General features: G+C 35.3%; 1 protein-coding gene across 3 annotated transcripts in view; it reads left to right on the forward strand.

Annotated features, from left to right (window-relative positions):
• Positions 1-23,472, forward strand: part of sn (fascin domain-containing protein singed) — a 145,203-nt gene that overhangs the window by 64,310 nt on the left and 57,421 nt on the right. For all 3 annotated transcript variants that reach the window (XM_068351735.1, XM_068351733.1, XM_068351734.1), the window contains exons 2-6: positions 7,600-7,753; positions 9,872-9,972; positions 10,619-10,825; positions 11,447-11,701; positions 12,549-12,699. In XM_068351735.1, the coding sequence (XP_068207836.1) occupies positions 7,600-7,753; positions 9,872-9,972; positions 10,619-10,825; positions 11,447-11,701; positions 12,549-12,699 (868 nt within the window). The remainder of the gene's footprint in view (positions 1-7,599; positions 7,754-9,871; positions 9,973-10,618; positions 10,826-11,446; positions 11,702-12,548; positions 12,700-23,472) is intronic.

Consider the following 23,472-nt stretch of genomic DNA (forward strand, 5'->3'; position numbering starts at 1 on the left):
GACTATTTGAACTAAGAATATGAAATATCTAAAGATCAGTAACAACATTAAAGTAAATGTCATATATAAACTGAGAACTGAGACTCCTCTCCTGTCCTGTCAGCGTGATCAACATAAAAGCATTCGCTGCAAGATCAGTTGAAAGTTTAAATGTTGCTTTACTTTATTGATAAAAATTCAAGTTACTGATTTAGGTTACCCATTCAAACATTGGCCAAATCCAAAGCTTCTCAATTTTACTGGTCTGGGAAGCATTGCAAATATGAATCCAGATATATGCATCGTTTTAAATGCTCAGATGAAACCCTTTACCTCTCCGTGCTACCATCTTGCATCAGGTCACCGGATGTGGCCAATGGATTTGAAATATCCTGTGAGGGCGAGGATAGAGCTGGGAGGCTACACACCTGGGGTTTTAGTAATTACAGTTCAGGAGAGAAAAAACAACAACAACAACAACAGTCCTCTTGTTTCGTTTGAGTTTTAAAGACTGAATTTGAGTTGGAATACTTAGGCCTACATTGCTGAGGAAAAAAAAAAACAGTAGTAGTTCTCTGTTTCGTTTGAGTTTTTAAAGACTAAATTTGAGTTGGGATACTCGGGCCTACATTGCTGAGGGAAAAAAACAACAACAGTCCTCTGTTTCGTTTGAGTTTTTAAAGACTAAATTTGAGTTGGGATACTCGGGCCTACATTGCTGAGGAAAAAAAAAACAGTAGTAGTTCTCTGTTTCGTTTGAGTTTTTAAAGACTAAATTTGAGTTGGAATACTCAGGCCTACATTGCTGAGGACTATGAAGCGTGAGGTGTAAAGTTATGATCAGTGGGGAAGTGTTGATTTAAGAACTCAAGATAGGCAACGGTGTGAAATCTAACCGAGGCCCTTTGCGTCAATAAGCATAGGAGGAGATGATGATGATGATGGAATTTTAATCTATTTCAATAGATTTTCTTGATTATGAAGGCTATTCCTCTGTGTTACGTTTGAGGAAAAACTAAAAAATTTTCTTATTTCGAAAAATAATTTTCTTGATTATGAATATTGTTCCTGTGTTACGTTTGAGAAAGACATTTTATTTATGATTAGTTCAGTTAATTTAATTATTATGAATGTTGCTAGGGCGATAGGTTATCTAGATGGGGTTATTATTTTTCCTATTTCAACAAGTGAAGAAATCAATAAGGCCTATGTATGCATTTCATTAGCTTATTTATATCCTTATTTATATCCTTATTTGAGAACATCTTTAAGACCAATGAACTTTTAGAATATATTGGCTTTTTCCCTACTTGTAAAGCTACAAAATGAATAGACCAATAAAATAATCATTGCACATTTATTGCCATTTCCTATTACTGTGGACTATGTTTTAACAAATGCTTTAAGGATATGCAGTTAAGCTTTGAGTAGCTTAGGGAGTAAGGCAGATGCAACGACAGATAAAGGGCAACATGAGACATTTGTCATAAAAAAAGGAGCCATGCAACAGACAGACGCGTAGAGGAATACCAGGTCGAGGAAGAAACAGCTGTTTAACCTCAGGGTAGTAGCTAGAGAAGAGAGAGAGAGAGAGAGAGAGAGAGAGAGAGGGGGAGAGAGAGGGAGAGAGAGTGTGGTGTGTATGTAGCTGTGCTATGACAAATCTAAGATGTATACAATATACTTTTTCAGAGAGAGAGAGAGAGAGAGAGAGTAGCTGTGCTATGACAAATCTAAGATATATACAAATATACTTTTTCAATGAGAGAGAGAGAGAGAGAGAGAGAGAAGAGAGAGAGAGAGAGAGTAGCTGTGCTATGACAAATCTAAGATATATACAAATATACTTTTTCAATGAGAGAGAGAGTGAGTAGCTGTACTATGACAAATCTAAGATATGTACAAATATACTTTTTCAATGAGAGAGAGAGAGAGAGAGAGAGAGAGAGAGAGCTGCGTTATGACAAATCTAAGATATATACAAATATACTTTTTCAATGAGAGAGAGAGAGAGAGAGAGAGAGAGAGAGCTTTGGTCTTACAGCTTTTCATGACTAACCAAATGCAGATTTTTTTTCAATGAAAACTGTTCTATATGCTCCAAATAAGGGACCCTCTATGGGCTCCATATAAGGGACCTTATATCTTTATTACCTTTTATGACCTGTAATTAATTCCGATGTCTTATAGTTTAGTCCGATCCCTAAACCATAAAGAGAGATTGGGGTAGTGTCCTCAGTGCACTACTTGTGGTGCAATGTAGGCAATTCTAAAAGATCTTTACTAGTTCCCATCTCTCTCTCTACTTTGCTAAAGTTTCCTTTCTTCAATCTTTCGATCTATTCCATCTTTCTACTTCATCGTGCAGCTACAAGGGGTTTCCCCGCACTTAAAACGCTGTCAGTGAATGGTCTCCCCAGCTCTAACACCTGCCTCATGGCCTGAATTCTTTATACATCCTTCCATGCTATTTTCCTCAAGCCAGACTTCCTTAAACTCAACACCTTCTTAGGTAGCTCGGCCATCTGTTTTCTTTATGTCTATCGACCGTTAAACCGTAACAGTTTCGGGTTGCACTTGTGAGGAATTCTTTTCTCGCAAACTCCTTGTCAACTATAAACAGAAAACGAAGTATTTTGTACCGGAAGTCACTCAGATAGAATTTGAGAAAAGATGGAGAGTGGTGAAAGGATAACACTTTTAAATGAATGACATTTGAGTATTTTTATCTTTTTATTATTATTATCAATTGCCAAGCTACAACCCTAGTTGGAAAAGCAGAATGCTATAAGCCCAGGGGCTCCAACAAGAAAAAAAATAGCCCAGTGAGGAATGGAATCAAGGAAAAATGAAATATTTCAAGGACAGTAACATTAAAATACATATATCCCATATAAACTAAAAACTTTAACAAAACAAGAGGAAGAGAAATATGATAGAATAGTGTACCCTCAAGCAGGAGAACTCTAACCCAAGACAGTGGGTTTTAGAATTATATCTCTTCAGTCTATTAACTTTTTAGTAGGATGTTATTGGTTTTAACATAAACTTGTCATTCTTCATTGGAAGACATTGTTGTGTTTTGTGCTCTGAAATGTGGTTGAATGCAACCAGACTTAACCAGTTCAATTTGCTTGTTGTTTTCCTATTTGCTTGAAGAGTAGACTTATCTTTGCCTCTTCATTTCACCATTTATTATTCCACTGCTTTCAGATTACTCAAAATATTTCTTTGGATTTAAAAAAAGAAATTGTGTTGGAAATCGTTAGGGCAGGCATCTGGCAACACGTATGAAGGTATATAGTCAGATCAATTATTGTTATTACCTGTAGGGCCTGCAGCCTCACTTCGTCACTTTTTTTTTTTAATTTGGTGGTTATTTGTTGTTATTAATACCTTATTGGTCTTAAAATTCTGAAGTTGTTAGTACACAGACATGTTTATATTTAGGCCTAGTCTAATTAGAAGTTTTTTTGTTTTTTAACTAGGCCTATTTTGAAATCTGAATATTTAGGCTTTGCGTATATTTTAGGATATACATTTAAAAAAAATTGGTTTTCATAGTTAAAAAAAATATGATTTCATTGCATTTTTTAAATTCCTTATGCGAAACGTGTCCGTTTGAAATTCCACAAATAGCTAACCTGAGAGAGAGAGAGAGAGAGAGAGAGAGAGAGAGAGAGAGATTTTGGTTGTTAAAATGTTGCTCATATACATTTTAGTTATTTCAATTCGACAAATGACAATTAAAGCATACTCTGAGAGAGAGAGAGAGAGAGAGAGAGAGAGAGAGAGAGGTTTTGGTTGTTAAAATGTTGCTCATATACATTTTAGTTATTTCAATTTGACAAATGACAAAGCATACTCTGAGAGAGAGAGAGAGAGAGAGAGAGAGAGATTGATTTTGGTTGTAAAAATGTTGCTCATGTACATTTTAGTTATTTCAATTTGACAAATGACAATTAAGCATACTCTGTGTGTGTTTGAGAGAGAGAGAGAGAGAGAGAGAGAGAGAGAGAGAGAGATTGGATTTTCAGCCAGCTGTGCGGTTCCATTACGTGCTAAATTCCCACGGAGTTTACTAACTTAGTAGGACGCGGAAAAAGTCCGAACCAGATTATTAGGAAGTTGAATCTAATTCCTTTGGGGGGAAGGAGTGCTGAGCTGTGAAGGGGGTGGGGGTGGGGGGGGGGGGGGGCTTGAGACGCCGTGGTAGCTTCATGAAAAAGTCTAATCATAATTTTATGTTTTGAGCTGGAAGTGCACATAGATATTAAGGAACCTCGTCCATACCTTATATGTGAAGATTTTCATCAACTAAATGTCGTTGCTTTACTTTCATAGTTTTAAAATACTAGGTTTGTTTTTAGTTTTAATAAAAAGAATAGATTTTACAATAGCATAAAAACGACTCTGTGGTGTTTTCATATCATTCAATCATTCAGACCGTAGTTGTGTTCAGTTCTCAATTGTGTTTTATAAATTATATGGTTTTCTTGATTGTCTTAAGATTCTCTCTCTCTCTCTCTCTCTCTTCTCTCTCTCTCTCTCCATGGTAGCTTCGTGAAAAAGTCTAATCATTATTTTATGTTTTGAGCTGGAAGTGCACATAGATATTTAGGAGCCTCGCTCATGCCTTATATGTGAAGATTTTCATCAACTAAATGTCGTTACTTTACTTTCATTGTTTTAAAATACTAGGTTTGTTTTTAGTTTTAATCAAAAAATAGATTTTACAATAGCATAAAAACGACTGTGTGGTGTTTTCATATCATTCAATCATTCAGACCGTAATTGTGTTCGTCTCAATTGTGTTTTATAAATTATATGGTTTTCTTGATTGTCTTAAGATTCTCTCTCTCTCTCTCTCTCTCTCTCTCTCTCTCTCAGCATATTCATTTTGTCAATAATATTTTATTGAAAGTTCCGTATTTTTCAAGTCATTGCAGATTAAAATTTTGTTATAGAAATAGGAAAGAAATACGTGATTTTCTTACCTTGCAAATGATTTCTCGACGACCATCAAGATGTTTAAAATCTCTGTGAAAACTATATAATATATATATATATATATATATATATATATTTATTTATTTATTTATTTTGTGGTGATGGTTCATACAAATGGATATATGGTCCTTATGAAATTAGTATTATTTAGTTTTGTTGTTATAGTTGCCAATCGATTTTTGGATATTAACAGTTTTAATTTTGCAAGTTATTTATCGGTTCTTTGTCGAATCTATGCAAAGGAAGCAGCTGTGATTTAGACAGCTGTCAGTTAAACTGTTGGTTACGACTTCAGGCAACAGGTGGTTAAGAAGCAGCAGTTATTAGAGAAGTAGCCCCGACTGATAAGCGAGTAAAGTGAAGAAGTATACATTATAAAACCAGCTGTTGTAGGAATAACTTAGGCCTATATAATTCATTCTAATCCTTAGAATAGCATTTTGGAAGCGTCCGTGTCTTGGGATTTGCCGTACTAGGGTTCGAGTCCCGCTCAACTCGATAGTTTCTTGTGTCTGCAACCTCACCATCCTTACGAGCTAAGGATGCTGGGGGGGGGGTGCGGTCGTATAGGTCTACCTGCTGAGTCATCAGCAACTATTGCCTAGCCCTCCGTGGTTCTAGCTTGGATGAAGAGGTAGTTTGGGCGCTGATCAAATGTATATATGGTCAGTCTCTAGTCTAGGCAGTTCCTTTTAGTGTCTGGAACCTCACCATCCTTACGAGCTAAGGATGGGGCCGGGGTCCTATAGGTCTACCTGCTGAGTTATCAACAGCTTTTGCCTGACCCTCCCTGGTTCTAGCTTGGATGAAGAGGTACTTTGGGCGCTGATCATATGTATATATGGTCAGTCTCTAGTCTAGGGCATTCTATAATGTCACTGTCCCTTCCCTTTGCCATTCATGAGTTGCCTTTAAACCTTCGAACTGACGTAGGATTGCTTTTAAATATTCAGATCATCATCATAATCTCCTGCGCCTATTGACGCAAAGGGACTCAACTATCCAAATATAGGCCTATCTTTCTAACTCCCATATTGCGCAGAGGGTGTGGTTAATCTGACCTAGCTAATCCATGTCGTCAGTTCAAATACTTGCATGTCAAGAGATGGGATTAAGAGAGGGGGGGGGGGATATCCTCTCTCTTGCGATGACCCCCCCCCCCTCCAACTACAGGTAGCATGCATCAACTGCCCCTCGCATGTTTTGTATAGAGTGACAAGTCTGGGGAGGTTGGTTAGTTAGCAGCGCCGGTTCTCTTGTGTGTGGTGGTTTTTTTTTTTTCCATCTAACATACTTCGTAAAGGTCTCGAATAACACGGGATGTTTGGTGTGAGGGTGCTTGCTCAAGTTTTTATTTTACACGTTAAGTGTTGTTGAGATGTTCAGTAAAAGGCGCACACACGCACTTAAATATATAGGCTATATATTATATATATATATATATCACGTGAACGTGAAAACATCTAAAGGGGATTTTATTATGATAAGAGCATCCACTAGCCGGGATTCAAACCTATGCTGTATGCATTTTTATTCAGAGAAGTCAGTGATTCATACATTGTTTCATACATTTCGCCAGGGTTATGAATAGATAAGTCATAGTAATTCATGTTCCTTGCCATTTCTTACATAATTTACTTTCATGCAGAACCACTCTTTTTCCATTGTTTAGTTTTGCCTTTAAATTTCGTTATTTGTCTTCTCTCTTATTAACTACTATTTTCATTGTCAAGCAAACTTTACCCAGACATTTCCTCACTATGTAGGTCTATGTCTTAAAGAAAATCTGGTAATATTTCGGTAGTGTCCCACCCAGCGCCATTACCGCTTGCCAATACATAGAAGCTTGAATTTTTTTTTTTTTTTTTTTTTTTTTTAGAGAGAGAGTTAAATGCCATCAGCGCACTTCATGGGGGTAAACTGTAAGCACTACTCTGTTCTGTCCTCACTTTATAGCCTTCTATACCTCAGTTCTCGCTTTCTTTCTTCCATCATTCTTTCTAACTACTTCTAACTGTAGCTTTATAGCACAACGGTAATGCAATAGCATTTAGGCTCTGATTGGCCTCCCAGACCCCATCGCATGGCAATATGGCCCTAATTCATAAAAATACAGTTCAGTGTATAACTGAAATTATTTAACGTCTTTTCTCCCAAAAAGAATTTTCCGCATCTTCAAAAAATTTTATTTTTATTATTTACTTTAATAGTTTTACGTTCATATTTTTTGTTTACTTCAATATCTTTACGTTCTTATTTTTATTGTTTACTTTAACAGCTATACGTTCTTATTCTATTGTTTACATTAACAGCTTTACGTTCTTATTTTTATTGTTTACATTTATAGCTTTACTTTCTTATTTTTATTGTTAACATTATTAGCTTTACGTTCATATTTTTTTTTGTTTACTTCAATAGCCTTACGTTCTTATTTTTATTGTTTACTTCAACAGCTATACGTTCTTATTCTATTGTTTACATTAACAGCCTTACGTTCTTATTTTTATTGTTTACTTCAACAGCTATACGTTCTTATTCTATTGTTTACATTAACAGCCTTACGTTCTTATTTTTATTGTTTACTCTAACAGCTTTACGTTCTCCTTTCAGATGTCTCGTCTGAACGCCGTGAACGGCTACAACGGTTGTGGCGAGATGAACGGGACCGGGGCAGCTGGTACGGGCTGCTGGACCATCGGTCTCATCAATGCCAAGGCTAAATATCTCACAGCTGAGACCTTCGGCTTCAAGATAAACGCCAATGGTAAGGAAGAGAGAGAGAGAGAGAGAGAGAGAGAGAGAGAGAGAGAGAGAGATTTTGGATGTCTCATAGACTCCAATATTTTGTTCTTGAAGTGATCGAATTAGTTTAAACGAGAGAGAGAGAGAGAGAGAGAGAGAGAGAGAGAGATTTTGGATGGCTCTTAGACTCCATTATTTTGTTCTTGGAGAGATCTAATTAGTTTAAACGAGAGAGAGAGAGAGAGAGAGAGAGAGAGAGAGTCTAGTTTGTTTGCCCATGCCATTTTTGTCAAAGCATTGTACATCTTTTTTTCCAGAGAGAGAGAGAGAGAGAGTGTGAGTGTGTGTTACAAGGATTTTAAATGCCAAAGAATTTTTAGTCCATCCTCGGAGACTCAGTTTGCTCTTCGATAGATAAAATTAGTTTAAACGTTTAGAAACTTATTCTTGAATTCAGAGAGAGAGAGAGAGAGAGAGAGAGAGAGAGAGAGAGAGAGTGTTACAAGGATTTTAAATGCCAAAGAATTTTTAGTCCATCCTTGGAGAGACTATTTGCTCTTCGATAGATAAAATTAGTTTAAACGTTTAGAAACTTACTCTTGAATTCAGAGAGAGAGAGAGAGAGAGAGAGAGAGAGAGAGAGAGAGAGATTTTGGATGCCTAAGTCCACCCTCGCAGACTCAATTTACTCTTGGATAGATCGAATTAATTTAAACATTTAGAAACTTATTCTTGAATTGAGAGAGAGAGAGAGAGAGAGAGAGAGAGAGAGAGAGAGTTAAAAGGATTTTAGATGACAAAGAATTTTTAGTCCACCCTCGCAGACTCAATTTGCTCTTGCATAGATCGAAAAAGTTTAAACGTTCAGAAACTTATTCATGAATTGATAGAGAGAGAGAGAGAGAGAGAGAGAGAGAGATGAGAGAGAGAGAGAGAGTTACAAGGATTTTAGATGCCAAAGAATTTTTAGTCCATCCTCGGAGACTCAATTTGCTCTTGGATAGATAAAATTAGTTTAAACGTTTTGAAACTTATTCTTGAATTCAGAGAGAGAGAGAGGAGAGAGAGAGAGAGAGAGAGAGAGAGAGAGCGCGCTACAAGGATTTTTATATGTATCATATACTCCATTTGCTCTTGGATAGACCGAATTAGTTTAAAATTTGATGTTAGGCTTACTTAACATTACAAATAAAGGATACCCCCCCCCACATATATTAAAACCAGTCATGATCACAATAAGTACCCGAGATCAAAGAGTGTTCTGTATTCGTGGCCTCCCAGTTGGTGTTAACGAACGAGAAGTTTTAAGTTCTATTAAGAAACGCGATCTTTTAATTAGGGTTGTCACTGGAGAGCTTCTCACAAGGTCAGACTTTTATTATAGATGTACGGAGGCAGTTTGTCACTCTTCGCTCTTGGAGATATGCGCTCGTTATGCCGTCTGGGGGTTATTTTAATTTTAAGCCTTTACTGGGAAGTATTTCACGTTTAAGACTTTGCTGTGAAATAACTTTCAAGTCTTTGCTAGGGAGTATTTTACTTCTAAGACTTTGCTGGGGAGTATTTCACTTTTAAGACTTTGCTGGGAATTATTTCACGTTTAAAACTTTGCTGGGAATTAGTTTAAGACTTTGCTGGGAATTATTTGACGTTTAAACCATTACTGACAATTATTTAGCCTTTACTGGGAATTATTTAACCTCTAAGTCTGCTTGGAATTATTTCACTTTTACGCCTTTGTTGGGAATTAAGTAGTTTTCAGGCCTTTGCTGGGAATTGTCTCATTTTAAGCCTTTGCTGGGAATTGTCTCATTTTAAGCCTTTGCTGGGAATTGTCTCATTTTAAGCCTTTGCTGGGAATTGTCTCATTTTAAGCCTTTGCTGGGAATTGTCTCATTTTAAGCCTTTGCTGGGAATTGTCTCATTTTAAGCCTTTGCTGGGAATTGTCTCATTTTAAGCCTTTGCTGGGAATTGTCTCATTTTAAGCCTTTGCTGGGAAGTATTTCAATTTTAAGCCTTTGCTGGGAAGTATTTCAATTTTAATCCTTTACTGGGAATTATTTCGCCTTTACTGGGAATTATTTCACTTTAAAGTCTAAAGGGAATTATTTTAATAAATATTGTACGTCTTTGTTACAGGTGTCTCGCTCAAAAAGAAACAGATGTGGACTCTCGAACCCGCCGAGAAGGACCTCATCACCTTCAAGTCCCACTTGAACAAATACATTTCTGTCGATCAGGTAAGACTACCAATATAAGTTTTTTTTTTTTTTTTCAAATGCTTCCCTGGAAGCCTTTTTTTTCAGTGAAAATAGAGATATTTCTTAGTTTCACTCATATTCATTTTCAGTCTTAAATTTCTGCTTTCTCTATTCAAATCTCCTTTTATAGATTGTATTATTCCTAGTACACTTATGACTTGATCTGTTAACTTGAATTGATTTTTTTTTATATTTGAAAGAAAACTTTGGATTTACAAGGTTAGCTTGTATGAATATTCTGTTTGTAATCATATACACAATTGTTTTACTTTGCTCTAAAATCCCAAATTGAATAATAATTGAAAAAATTAAATTAACTTCAATAATGTTTAGAGTAATTAAAATAATAATGAAAGAAATTACACTAATAGTAATTAAAGTAATTAGATAATAATTATTGATTAGAATAATGATAAAGTAATTAGAATAATAATAAAGTAATTAGAATAATAATAAAGTAATTAAAATAATTATAATGCAATTAGAATAATAATAATGCAATTAGAATAATAATAAAATAATTAAAGATACTAATTATAAAGGGAATTGAGATAGTAAAAATAATAATGATAACTAAAATTATTAAATTCATATATTTTTATATCTATTCCCTCTGCAACACCAGTACGGCAACGTCACCTGCGAGAGTGAAGAGCGAGACGTCCTCTGCATGTTCGAAGTGTCCGTCACGGACGACGAACACGGCCGATGGGCTTTGAGGAACGTCTCCAGAGGTTACTTCCTCGGTGCCGCCGGCGACAAACTCATCTGCAGTGCCAAGGTGCCAACGGATGCCGAGCTCTGGACCATTCATCTCGCCGCTCGACCACAGGTAGTTGAGTCATTGTTAATATTTAGTGTGGAATTCTAATTTAACGGTTTTGCGTTTTTTTTTTTTTTTTTTTTTTTTTTTTATCGCCTGTCTTTGATAATTCTTTTTTTTTTTTTTTTTTTTTTTTAGAATAGTATTCCTTTTTATATTAGTTTCTCGTTTACATTTTTTTCAGCTTTAGGATTTGACAGGAATTATTGATTGTTTATTTTTAGTCTGGAATTTTAGGTTGAAGTTTCTGTTTCTATTTTTGTTAAATCAGCCATCTCTGGTAATGCCACCTTAAAATAGTTTGTTTTTTGTTAGACTAAGTGTATCTTATAATACCACCTTATAATAGTTTCTATTCAACAGTTTTTATAGTTTCTTTTCGTGGTTTTGTTAAATCAGGTGTCTTAATACCACTTTTTTTTTTTTTTTTTTTTTTTTTAAATGAAGTGTTTGTTTATAATACCAACTTGTAATAGTATCTCGTCAACAGTTTGTATTCGTTAATAGACTCTTAGCTTTAGGATTTGATATCAGACTAAAACAAAAACTTTGATAAATCCCCTTGTCTTGAAGTGAGCTATTTTATATGCACCGACTTAACCACTAACCTTTCCTCATGTTTCCACGCAGGTGAACTTGAGATCACTGGGCCGCAAGCGGTATGCCCACCTCAACGCAGAGGGTACCGAGATCGAAGTCGATGCCAACGTGCCCTGGGGGGAGGACACCCTCTTCACTCTGGAGTTCCGAGACCACAAATACGCCATCCATACGAGCAATAACAAGTACTTGTGCCTCGATGGAAAGCTGGTTGATAAATGCAGTCGAGTGTGCATGTTTTCACTCGAGTACCACCACGGCTCTCTTGCACTCAGGGATCACGAGGTAGGGAAATAGTGGCAGTGCACCCTGAACGTTATTATAAATGACACAGCCCTCTTAACATTATTATAAATAACACGGCCGTCTGAAAATTATTATAAAGGACATATCCCTCTTAACATTATTATGAATAACACTGCCCTCTGAACATTATTATAAGTGACATGGCCCTCTGAACACTATAATGAATAACACGGCCCTCTGAACGTTAATATAAATGACACAGCCCTCTGAACATTATTATAAATGACACCTCCCTCTAAACGTTATTATAAATGACACCTCCCTCTAAACGTTATTATAAATGACACCTCCCTCTAAACGTTATTATAAATGACACCTCCCTCTAAACGTTATTATAAATGACACCTACCTCTAAACGTTATTATAAATGACACATCCCTCTGGACATAATCATAAATGACACTGCCTTCTGAACATTGATATAAATGACACTACCTACTGAACTTTATTTTGAATGACACTGCCCTCTAAACATAGCCTTCTGTACATTAATATAAATGACACAGCCCTGAGTATTAATATAAATGATAATGCCCCGTGAATTTTAGTATAATTAACAATGCCATCTGAACAGATGTATTAATAACAAATCTCATTTACCATTAATATAAAGCACAATACCCTCTGAAATACTATTTAAAATAATTAACATAGTAATACTTGAACTCCATTCTGGCAATCACTAGGCCACCAAAATCCCAAAGTAAGGGTGTAACAGGGTGTAATTCTTCAGGGCTAAGTGTGACAAAAATTCCAGTGTTCAACTGTACCAATTTTTCAAATTATCTTGGCCATAATAACCATTCCTATCTGTATTGTTCCACAGGGCCAGTATCTCAGCCCAATCGGTTCCCGGGCTGTGCTCAAATCCCGCTCCAACACCGTCACCAAGGACGAGCTGTTCGCCCTTGAAGATTCCTTGCCTCAGGCATCCTTCAGCGCTCTCCTCAACACCAGATACGTCTCCGTCAAGCAAGGTAAGTGATTCCTAAAATAAGAGATTTAGGCTATTTTCGTAATTAGATACTTTTGCTTTTACTCGTTTTTTTTTTCACATGGGAACTTCTGATATGTGTTGAAGGAAAATGAAAATTGTCTTTCTTTTAGATTTTTTTTTTCTTAGAAGTTCTTCTCATGTTAAATTCTCAGGTATTTCTTACGCGGAGTTTGCACACAAACACACGTGTATATATATATATATATATATACACGCACGCATTATAACTCCGTAATCACTTTAGATATTTTGAAAGATCTTCAGCTTGTGGAAAAACATTTATAAACACATGCATATATATATACACACATATATATGTATATATATATTTGTATGTATATATATATATATATATATATATATACTTTCAGTAGATATTTATGGAAAAATATCACAAACTGCTACAACGGAAGTAATTTCTAAAATCATCCAATAAATCAAGTCACTTAAACAATTATAAATATGAAAGTTTATACTTGATATCGAAATATTTTTACTCAGGGAATGCTGTTATAATATGGAGTTATTTTTACTCAATGTTGAAAGAAAACGGAGGTAACGATACAACTGTACCTTGCTGTATTTTAAGAGAGGAAATGGAATGAAAGACCAAAAAAAAAAAAAAAAAAAAAAAAAACTATTGTGAAAGTGACGTTATGTGACGTGACCTTCCCTGTCCGCATATTACACATCGGGTGACAATAGTGGTGGATCCCGTGACGTCACAGGTTCGGTTGGTGCATATTGTTGCCTGATTATTTCGAAACTAGTTTTTCTTCTTTTTTTCTTTCAATGTAGTTGCCATGGGAACTAAGAAAAGTCATTATTTGCAGTTGTATTTTCAATGGACTTTATCGCAAAGTGAATCGCAATTTGTGTTAATCCAAAATCAAACATTTGTTCTCTAGTCTTGGATAGAGCCATGGCCTCTGCATTTCTTCTTTTTTTCTTTCAATGTAGTTGCCATGGGAACTAAGAAAAGTCATTATTTGCAGTTGTGTTTTCAATGGACTTTATCGCAAAGTGAATCGCAATTTGTGTTAATCCAAAATCAAACATTTGTTCTCTAGTCTTGGATAGTGCCATAGCCTGTGTAGCATGCACTTCCACTGTCTTAGGTTAGAGTTCTCTTGCTTGAGTGTACACTCGGGAACACCATTCTATCTTATTTATCTTCTTATTTTGTTAGTTTTATAGTTTAAACAGTTTAAATTTATTTATTTTACTGTTGTTACTCGTCTTAAACTATATTTTTCCTTGTTTCCTTACCTCACTAGGATATTTTCCTTGTTAGAGCCCCTGGGCTTATAGCATCCTGCTTTTCCAATTAGGGTTGTAGCTTAGCAAGTAATAATGGAAGGACATGTCTGAAGCCTTTGTTTTGCAATGGGCTAATTACGACTGATGATGAAGATTATCATCATCATTATAACAATTATGATGGTGATAATAAGAATGTATTCCATCCAAGTAGTATGTATTTGGCGTTATCACGAAACATGAATTGCTCCTGTCAAAAGATGCAGATGAATTTTTATCTTTGATGTTAAAGAGCCGCCAAGGTTGACATGAAGCCTTTGTTAAATGAACATCTAATGCATTTACCATCACTGGTCGGTGGTATTATTAGCAGAGAGAGAGAGAGAGAGAGAGAGAGAGAGAGAGAGAGAGAGAGTAGGTGAAAAAAATGCTGTTCTTTGTCTATCATAACTGGGTGATTAAACACTCTTCTAACCTTTTCTCTCATTGCTAGGGTAATCGAAGTATGAGGACTATAGGATTAGTTACTTGATCAGGACTTTTAGATCATACTCCTTAGCGAGGATCAAGGTATTTAAAGACTAGAACCAGCAGGGCAGGACCAGAAGTTTAAAGACTACTGTTGAAAATTTGCCGTAAAAATCCTGGAATAAATGTTGCCAGGCATTTACCGTTTTAAAAGATTTATTGACGTTAAGGAGTGATATTATGGTCACCAACCCGTAAAAGATGATGATAAAGTAGGGCAAAATTTACGGTCGTCTATATTTTACTGAAATACGGCTGAGAACAGTATATTTTTATGGAAAATTTCCTATTAAAATTACGTTTTTTAACAGTGTAACACCAACAGATAAGGTTAAGGCTTAAAACATTCACAGAATAGAACCAACAGAATAGGATTATGACATGGAAGACTTGCAGAATAGAACCAGCAGAATAGTATCAAGACTTAAACCCTTTATAGAATAGGATTAAGGCATTAAAGATTTAGAAAATAGAATAAACCTAACAGGATTAAGGAATAAATACCTTATAGAGGAGTATTAAAGCATTGAAGACTTTCAGAATAGAATCCAGACATTATCAATCTATTGAATGGAATCAGTGAAATGTAATCAACAAAATAGAATTGAGGCGTGAAGGATTTAACAGAATAGAAATGACAGGATATGATTAAGGCCGTAAAGAATGGAAATAGCAGAATGTTATTAAAGCATTTGCCATTAGAACCAACAGGATGCAATGATAACATAAATGACTAGACCAACAGGATAGGATAAGAGAAAATTGATTAAACTCAACAGGACATGATCAATTATTAAAAGTCAAGAATAATCAATGTAGGATCAAATCCTTAATCACTTCGCGACTATGACTTTTGTATACGTCTTAAGAATCAGATCAACAGTAAAGTGTGAATGGCAGTGATATCAGAATCAGTAAGATTGGATAGAACCGCATTTAAGAATAATCTATAGTTGATCTACTTAATAGTTTATATAGGACATACCTGTTTTGACGTTGTTACTGTTTTTAGAATGATTTATTGTTAATTTATTCTCATCATTTATTTATTTCCTTATTTCCTTTCCTCACTGGGCTATTTTTCCCTATTGGAGCCCTTGGGCTTATGGCATCTTGCTTTTCCAATTAGGGTTGTAGCTTGGCTAGTAATAATAATAATAATAATAATAATAATAATAATAGTATAAACTGGATTTGATTACTCCACTTAGGGACAAGTTCATTAGGTTATAATCGTATAATGGAAAAACAGAATCAATAAAACGGTATTGAAATGTATATGACTATGAACGTGTAAATTATTATCGAGATATAGGACTTACTACCAGAATGAACAGGATTGGAATAACCTCCTTCCAACTACATTGGCGGAGGTAAAAATTATAATGTCGAATAGAATCGCAATGACCTTCCCAGGATGAGGAGCTTCCGGTCAGGGTCGTTGATCGACATCCGGGGGATTACGTGTCGAACATTGTTCCAGGATTGCACAATAGATGTTTAGACTTGCTATCATTGTGGGTTAAGTATTCGGTTCCTCAGTTTGGCTATTTTAGGGGGGGAAGGGTTCGTGAGAATTCCCCATGTTCAGTTACCTTGTGGGGCATTATTGACTGGAACATTGTTCCAGGATTGTTCCAGGATTGCACAATAGATGTTTAGACTTGCTATCATTGTGGGTTAAGTATTCGGTTCCTCATTTTGGCTATTTTAGGGGGGAAGGGTTCGTGAGAATTCCCCATGTTCAGTTACCTTGTGGGGCATTATTGACTGGTTTTGATGTATTATTACGAACACAGGAGTGTTTGTGTTGCGTTGGTGGAACACAAAGCTCTGTGTTGTTATTTTTTTCTGGAGCCGTATAATGTAAGAGAAAGTGTGGTTTAATGTGGAAATAGTGTGTGTATATATGTTTGTGTTGCGTAGGTGGAACACAATGCTTTTTGTGTGTATATATGTTTGTGTTGTGTAGGTGGAACACAAATTTTTTACTGGAGCCGTATAATGTGTGTGTTTTTGTATATATATGTGTGTGTGTTTGTGTATATATTTGTGTGTGCCTGTGTATGTATATACATAATTTATATATATATATATATATATATGTGTGTGTAGATTTTTTTATATTAACATATATTTATATATATATATATGTATATATATAATATATATATACATATATATATATATATATATATACACACATGTGTGTGTGCAATGCATACAGTTACGTAACTTGTTTATAGTTCCTGCCACTGTGCCCAATCTCCTCTTCAAATTCTACATTGTTCATTTTTTTACATATGTTACATGTAGTATTGTCACTTGAATTGTGATAAAAACATCATAACAGGTGTTATTTATGCTTTACTGTTTTCCATCTGGGATAAAAGGGTTTTGTCCAATTGTCTCTGCTACGTTTTACTTCAATATCATATCCTATTTTATTTTGAAAGATGACATTGCTCTATGCAATAACTTAAAAGGATTGTGATGTACTTTTGTTTGTTTGAGAGAGAGAGAGAGAGAGAGAGAGAGAGAGAGAGAGAGAGAGAGAGAGAGAGAGAGAGAGAGAGAGAGAGAGTTTATATATTTATTTATTTATTTATAGAGAAATATGATTGTTAAAAGATCCTAAAATGAAGGACTAATTTTATATGCAATTCAATTCTCATTACAGTGATTCTTTCTTTTACAAATTAAATTTTTAAAAATCCAAACTAAATGTGTTTAATTGCACATTATTTATAAACTAAACCATATCATCATGATGTCCATCGAGTCTTTCAATTCTATTGCAGCTAGAAATAATCTTGAAAAGCTTATCAAAAATTATGAAGTAATGAGAGCACATTACTGTCATTCGGCACGTATTTACTCAGCATTACTGTGTGCAATGAGATACTGGGTTATTGAAATGCAAGTTCGTAGCGTAACGTCAATGCGTTGAAACGCTTGCCTTTGTTAATAGAAAAAATTTAACGATATGGATATTCTCTCTCTCTCTCTCTCTCCTCTCTCTCTCTCTCTCTCTCTCTCTCTCTCTCTCTCTCTCTCTCTCTCTCTCTCTCCACTTGCATGGCCATGTATATATACTTTATATATATATGTATATATATTTATATATATATATATATATATATATATATATATATATATATATATATATATATATATATATATAAATAAATATGTATATATATAAATAAAGTATATGTATACACATACATAATAATAATAATAATAATAATAATAATAATAATAATAATAATAATAATAACCAACAAATGCAGGGGTTTCTAGTGCACTGCAGGACAAAGTCCTCAGACATGTCAAGTCATGCCTGAGGTGTGACCATTTATATATATATATATATATATATATATATATATATATATATATATATATATATTATATATATATATATATATATATATTATATATATATATATATATATATATATATATATATATATATATATATATACTGTATATTGAATGTTTATATTGTCAATAGTAATTCAAAGTTTTTATGTCCTATCTTGCCATGGTGTTGATTCAGGTTTCCCCCCATGAACTGGCAAATGTTTTATGGGGTCACTTTATACCATGTGAGATTGTGTATTGATTTTCTCGAACGGTTGTGCTTGTTGAGGGGGGGGGGAGGGGTTGTCGTGTGCGTGTTACCAAACAAGATATATCAGTTACAATGACACAGTAGAACCATTTTGTATATATGGGGAAAAAATCTTGTGCCTGTGTATTCATATGTATGAGAGAGGAGTTATGTTTCTTTATGAGTTTTCTTGTGTGTGTATATGGGACGAGTGTTGTATACCTAGTTCTCTGTACTTTAGACCTTATTGTATACCTGTTTATATAAGCGTAATCCCGGGGTCACACATTCATCTTGTGCTCCCGTATACCCCCGTAAGCCGAAATTACCTTTGTTCTGTCGGGGAGAGTATATGCCGTATGCGATTGACGTGCGTCTGACGGGAACCATTGTGACGCCAGTCTTTTGTACGTACTTTTGAGTTTACGTTTAACGTACGCATGTTCCCGTTAGCGGCGGGGTTGACGTGTGAATAGGTGCGTAACTTGCGGTCACGTTGTTTATCGGAAGTCTTGTATGCCTAGTACTTTGTGGTCTAGTCCTAATTGCATACCTGTTTATATAAGCGTAATCCCGGGGTCACACATTCATGGAACTTGTGCTCCCGTATACCCCCGTAAGCCGAAATTACCTTTGTTCTGTCGGGGAGAGTATAGGCCGTATGCGATTGACGTGCGTCTGACGGGAACTATTGCGACGCCAGTCTTTTGTACATACGTTTGTGCTTACGTTTAACGTACGCATGTTCCTGTTAGCGGCGGGGTTGACGTGTACATAACTTGCGGTCACGTGTATATCGGAAGAGTCTTGTATGCCTAGTATGTGCTCTAGACCTTATTGTATACCTGTTTATATAAGCGTAATGCCGGGATCACACATTCACGTATCTTGCTCCCGTTTACTCCCGTAAGCCGAAATTGCCTTTTTTTCTGTCGGGGAGAGTATAGGAAAGGCCGTCTTGGTATAGGCCGTATACGATTGACGTGCGTTTGACGGGAACCATTGTAACGCCAGTCTTTTGTACGTACGTTTGTTTTTACGTTTAACGTACGCATTTTCCCGTTAGCGGCTGGATTAACGTGTGAATAGATACGTCACTGCGGTCGAACGTTTGGACTCAACCCGTCATACCCATTTGCCGGAAAGATTATGGTATACAGGGCTGTACTGTACCACATGCTTAGGTACGTTGAGTCCATTTCCCCGTTTAGAAAGACAAGACAATTTGTTCAATGGAATGAAATTACTACTTACGAAAGCCGTTTGTTTTCCTTCAAGATGTGACTCACTTCTATTTTAGATAAGGTCACTGGATCCACTTCGATTTGCAATAGTAAAGTCGGACTTTCCTTTAAGATTTAAGCCGTCTCCAGGAGGTTACTGGGTCGTGGGAATAAAAGAGAGGTCATATTTTATCCTCGCATTTGATTCCTAAGGACGTTGTTTGGATGCCCAGCCATGCGTGTTGGCTAGTGAATTTTCTGTTTTATTGAGTATTTTTGGAATGTTATAATTGAAAACTATTTAGCAAATGGAGAATAAGTTATATTAATTAGCATCGCATTTAACATCTGTGTTGAAGTAGAGGTGTAGTGGAAGATTAAAGACTATATTGCACTACAATGGAAATCTTTTGATAGTATTATAGGATGATGTATAATAATTCATTTAGAAAACATAAGCAAGTTATGAAGTCCGAAGGTTTTACCAGGCAGTTGAAAGTCATTGAAATTGAGACTATTGCTAATAACATATTCGTAACGGTCTGGTCGTTGGCAAACTATCCTGACTAATAACTATTATTCTTGCGATCTATACTGTGCTATACTATTATGTTGTATAGTCATGTTGCCATAATATACATGAAGATTTCAAAGCTGCTCATGATTGGCAGAGAGAAGGGGCAGTGACATTGCCCTAGCAAGCAGCTCAGTACCCTAGAGACTGACCATATATGAACAGCACGCAAGCCCCCTCTCCACCCAAGTTAGGACCAGGGAAGGCCCAGTAATGGCAGCTACTTAGTAGGTAGACCTATATGCTCCCCCAAACACCCCATCCTTAGCTCATAAAAATGGTGAGATTGCAGTCACTAAAAAACTAACGAGTTTGAGCCGGACTCGAACACCAGTCTAGCTTTCACCAGGTAGAGACGTTACCAATAGGCCTCATCATTATAAGCTGATACAGGGAAAGTATTTGTAATATTCTGGAAAGAACCTTATTTTAAAGTAATTTATTTTGACTTTCTAAAGATTGTGAATATTTTCATAGTTCGTGTTGTGTGGGGGATGGAGGGCGGTCAACATTTTCTAAGACTGGCCTTGCACGAGCAGTTTTTTTTTTTTTCAAAGGATCATACACAGGTAATTTCCCCGACCTGGTTTCCTGTCGACTCATCTTTATTAAGAAAAGGATAGAACCACCTGAGGAAAACGACAGGAAGTAACTATGTTATCTAGTTGTCAGTTGTCGCAATGCAGGTTAGATATTACAATGGGTTTCCACAGTAAATTGAGACGATTTACAATAGTTGCAGGCTGGAGAGAATTGGCTTACGGCAGTTTTCAATTAGGTAATTTGTATGTCGATCCGACAATCTGCCAACATTGGTAGGTTAAATCTTCAGAATTAGATTGAGTTTAACCTTATCTTTATGAATAAATAAACCACAATGTATGAAAAATGAAATTTATTTAGCTTTCGAAGGGACCATCTCCCTTCCTCTTCAGAATACAAAAAAAAAAAAAATAAATAAATAAAAAAGAGGAAGGGAGATGGTCCCTTCGAAAGCTAAATAAATTTCATTTTTCATACATTGTGGGTTATTTTATTTATCATAAATACACGGAAAATTGTGTATTTCAATGTCTTTATCTTTATAGTTTTTATTTTAGTTTAAAGGCACTAAGACAGACAGGGTTTTCCAAATCAGTCTTGTCCAATTGCAAGGCCATGTGTCTTGTTTCGGTGGAGGATAAAACCAGCTTTCAAGAAATTTGTAAAAAATTTTTTTTTTTTTTTTTTTTTTTTTTTTTTGCCACCGAATTTGGAATGGAGGGTTATATGTGGGATTAAGCTAAGAATACAGTACTACCGTTTCTTTAATTATACGGGAGAACATTTAATTTTTTTTAACATTTTGCATACGAATAAAGAAATATAAAACAATGTAATTAGATTGACTTGATGTTTTTAAGAGAGAGAGAGAGAGAGAGAGAGAGAGAGAGAGAGAGAGAGAGAGAGAGAGAGAGAGAGAGAGAGAGTGTCATTCAACATCACTGGCTTCGTCTAAGGCAGCCATCATATAAGTAACTATAATAAAATACAAAAAAAAAACATAAGATAATTATGACATATGAAAGTCGTGTTGAATATCACAATTGCGTTTAAGAAAGGAGTAATGAATGCTCAGAAAGCGTACTAACCAAATCTTTTATCTTTATTTAGGGTTAAAATAAAGATAAGTAAATAAGTAGATATTAGTTACAGTAGCCAGGTCTAACCATCCTGTCCAAATCCATTCTTATTGCGAGTATAATCATGTGCGTGTTTAGTAATTGCCCTAATTTCACCTGTTGGTTCCCTTTAAGGTAATCTCGTAATCTCTTGATAGTGTGCTTATTCACCCTATCATAGTATTATCATTATTATTATTATTATTATTATTATTATTTTTACTTTATTATTACTAGCTAAGCTACCATCCCAGTTGGAAAAGCAGGATGCTATAAGGCCAAGGGCTCTATTATTATTATTATTATTATTATTATTATTATTATTATTATTATTATTATTATTATTATTATTACTTGCTAAGCTACAACCCTAGTTGGAAAAGCAGGATGCTATAAGCCCAGGGCCCCCAACATGGAAAATAGCCCAGTGAGGAAATGAAACAAGGAAAGATAAAATATTTTAAGAACAGTAATAACATTAAAATAAATATTTTCTATATAAACTATAAAAACATTAACAAAATAAGAGAAAGAGAAAGTAGATAGAATAGTGCGCTCGAGTGTACCCTCAAGCAAGAGAACTCTAACCCTTATTGTTATTTTGTGTTGTCGAGGGGAAGTATCAAGGGAAACTAACTTAACTACCTTAAGGGTAATAAGAAAAGAAAATAATGGTAATTCCATCTTGTAGGAAGATCACGTGAAGGAAAGCTGCTACTGGCAATGCAAATGAGAGAGAGAGAGAGAGAGAGAGAGAGAGAGAGAGAGAGAGAGAGAGAGAGAGAGAGACTGACTTTCCACTGTATGCCTCGGGAATTGGCGAGGCAGTCTCCTGGCCGTAATGGAACTGGTATCGATTGTCATTCCCGTCAATTCCCATTCCCGTCAATTCCCATTCCCGCAGCCAAACCCAGCCTATGACGGCTGACGAAGAGGAGGAAGTCTGGGCAATACTATGGCGTTTAATTTTTGTCGTCTGCTTGTGGCTTTGTTGCCTACGGAAATCAAAGGTGTGTATATATATATATATATATATATATATATATATATATATATATATATATATATATATATATATGAATATACACATATATATATACTGTATGTATATACAGTAAATATATGTATATATATACATATATATAGTATATATGTATATATACATATATATGTATATATACATATATATTATATATGTGTATATATGTATGTGTATATATATATATATATATATATATATATATATATATATATATATATATATATACACATATATATATATATATACAGACCTTGGTTGAAACCTTATATCGTTGAGAAAATGTGATTAAAGCACCTTAATTCTGTATGTTTCTTTAGTTGTCAATTTCTACCAACTAATCCCCCCAAAAAGGCGAGTGTGTATGTGTGTGTGTGTCGCGTGCATGTGTGTTGTATACATAAACATCTTTCATATAAATCTAGTATTTTTACATCCGATGTTCACAATTTCAGGTATATTTAGAGATGAAGTTTTGGGTTAAAGTGGTAACATCGATTTCATCTGTAATTCAGTGAAATCTGGCTGAAGGTCACTCACGCGGTTCTCATCAAAGGCAAATAACTTCGGTCGCTTAACATTTCATTGGCTTTTGTTTTGAGACGGAAATCAGAGAGAGAGAGAGAGAGAGAGAGAGAGAGAGAGAGGGGGGCAATCAATCGTTATTTTGCCTCATGTTGCCACTTCCGCTTTTGCTTTTGTTATTGTTGGATGTTATTGGCGAGGAGGAAAAGTCCGTCAAAGGCCAGAGTGCATTCTCTCTCTCTCTCTCTCTCTCTCTCTCTCTCTCCACGTGCGACGCAATATTTTTAATGATTGCTGTCATGAAAGAATTACCTCTGTTCCTTTAAA

This window comes from Palaemon carinicauda, chromosome 28, assembly GCF_036898095.1.
Source record: "Palaemon carinicauda isolate YSFRI2023 chromosome 28, ASM3689809v2, whole genome shotgun sequence".
Taxonomy (NCBI): Eukaryota; Metazoa; Arthropoda; class Malacostraca; order Decapoda; family Palaemonidae; genus Palaemon; species Palaemon carinicauda.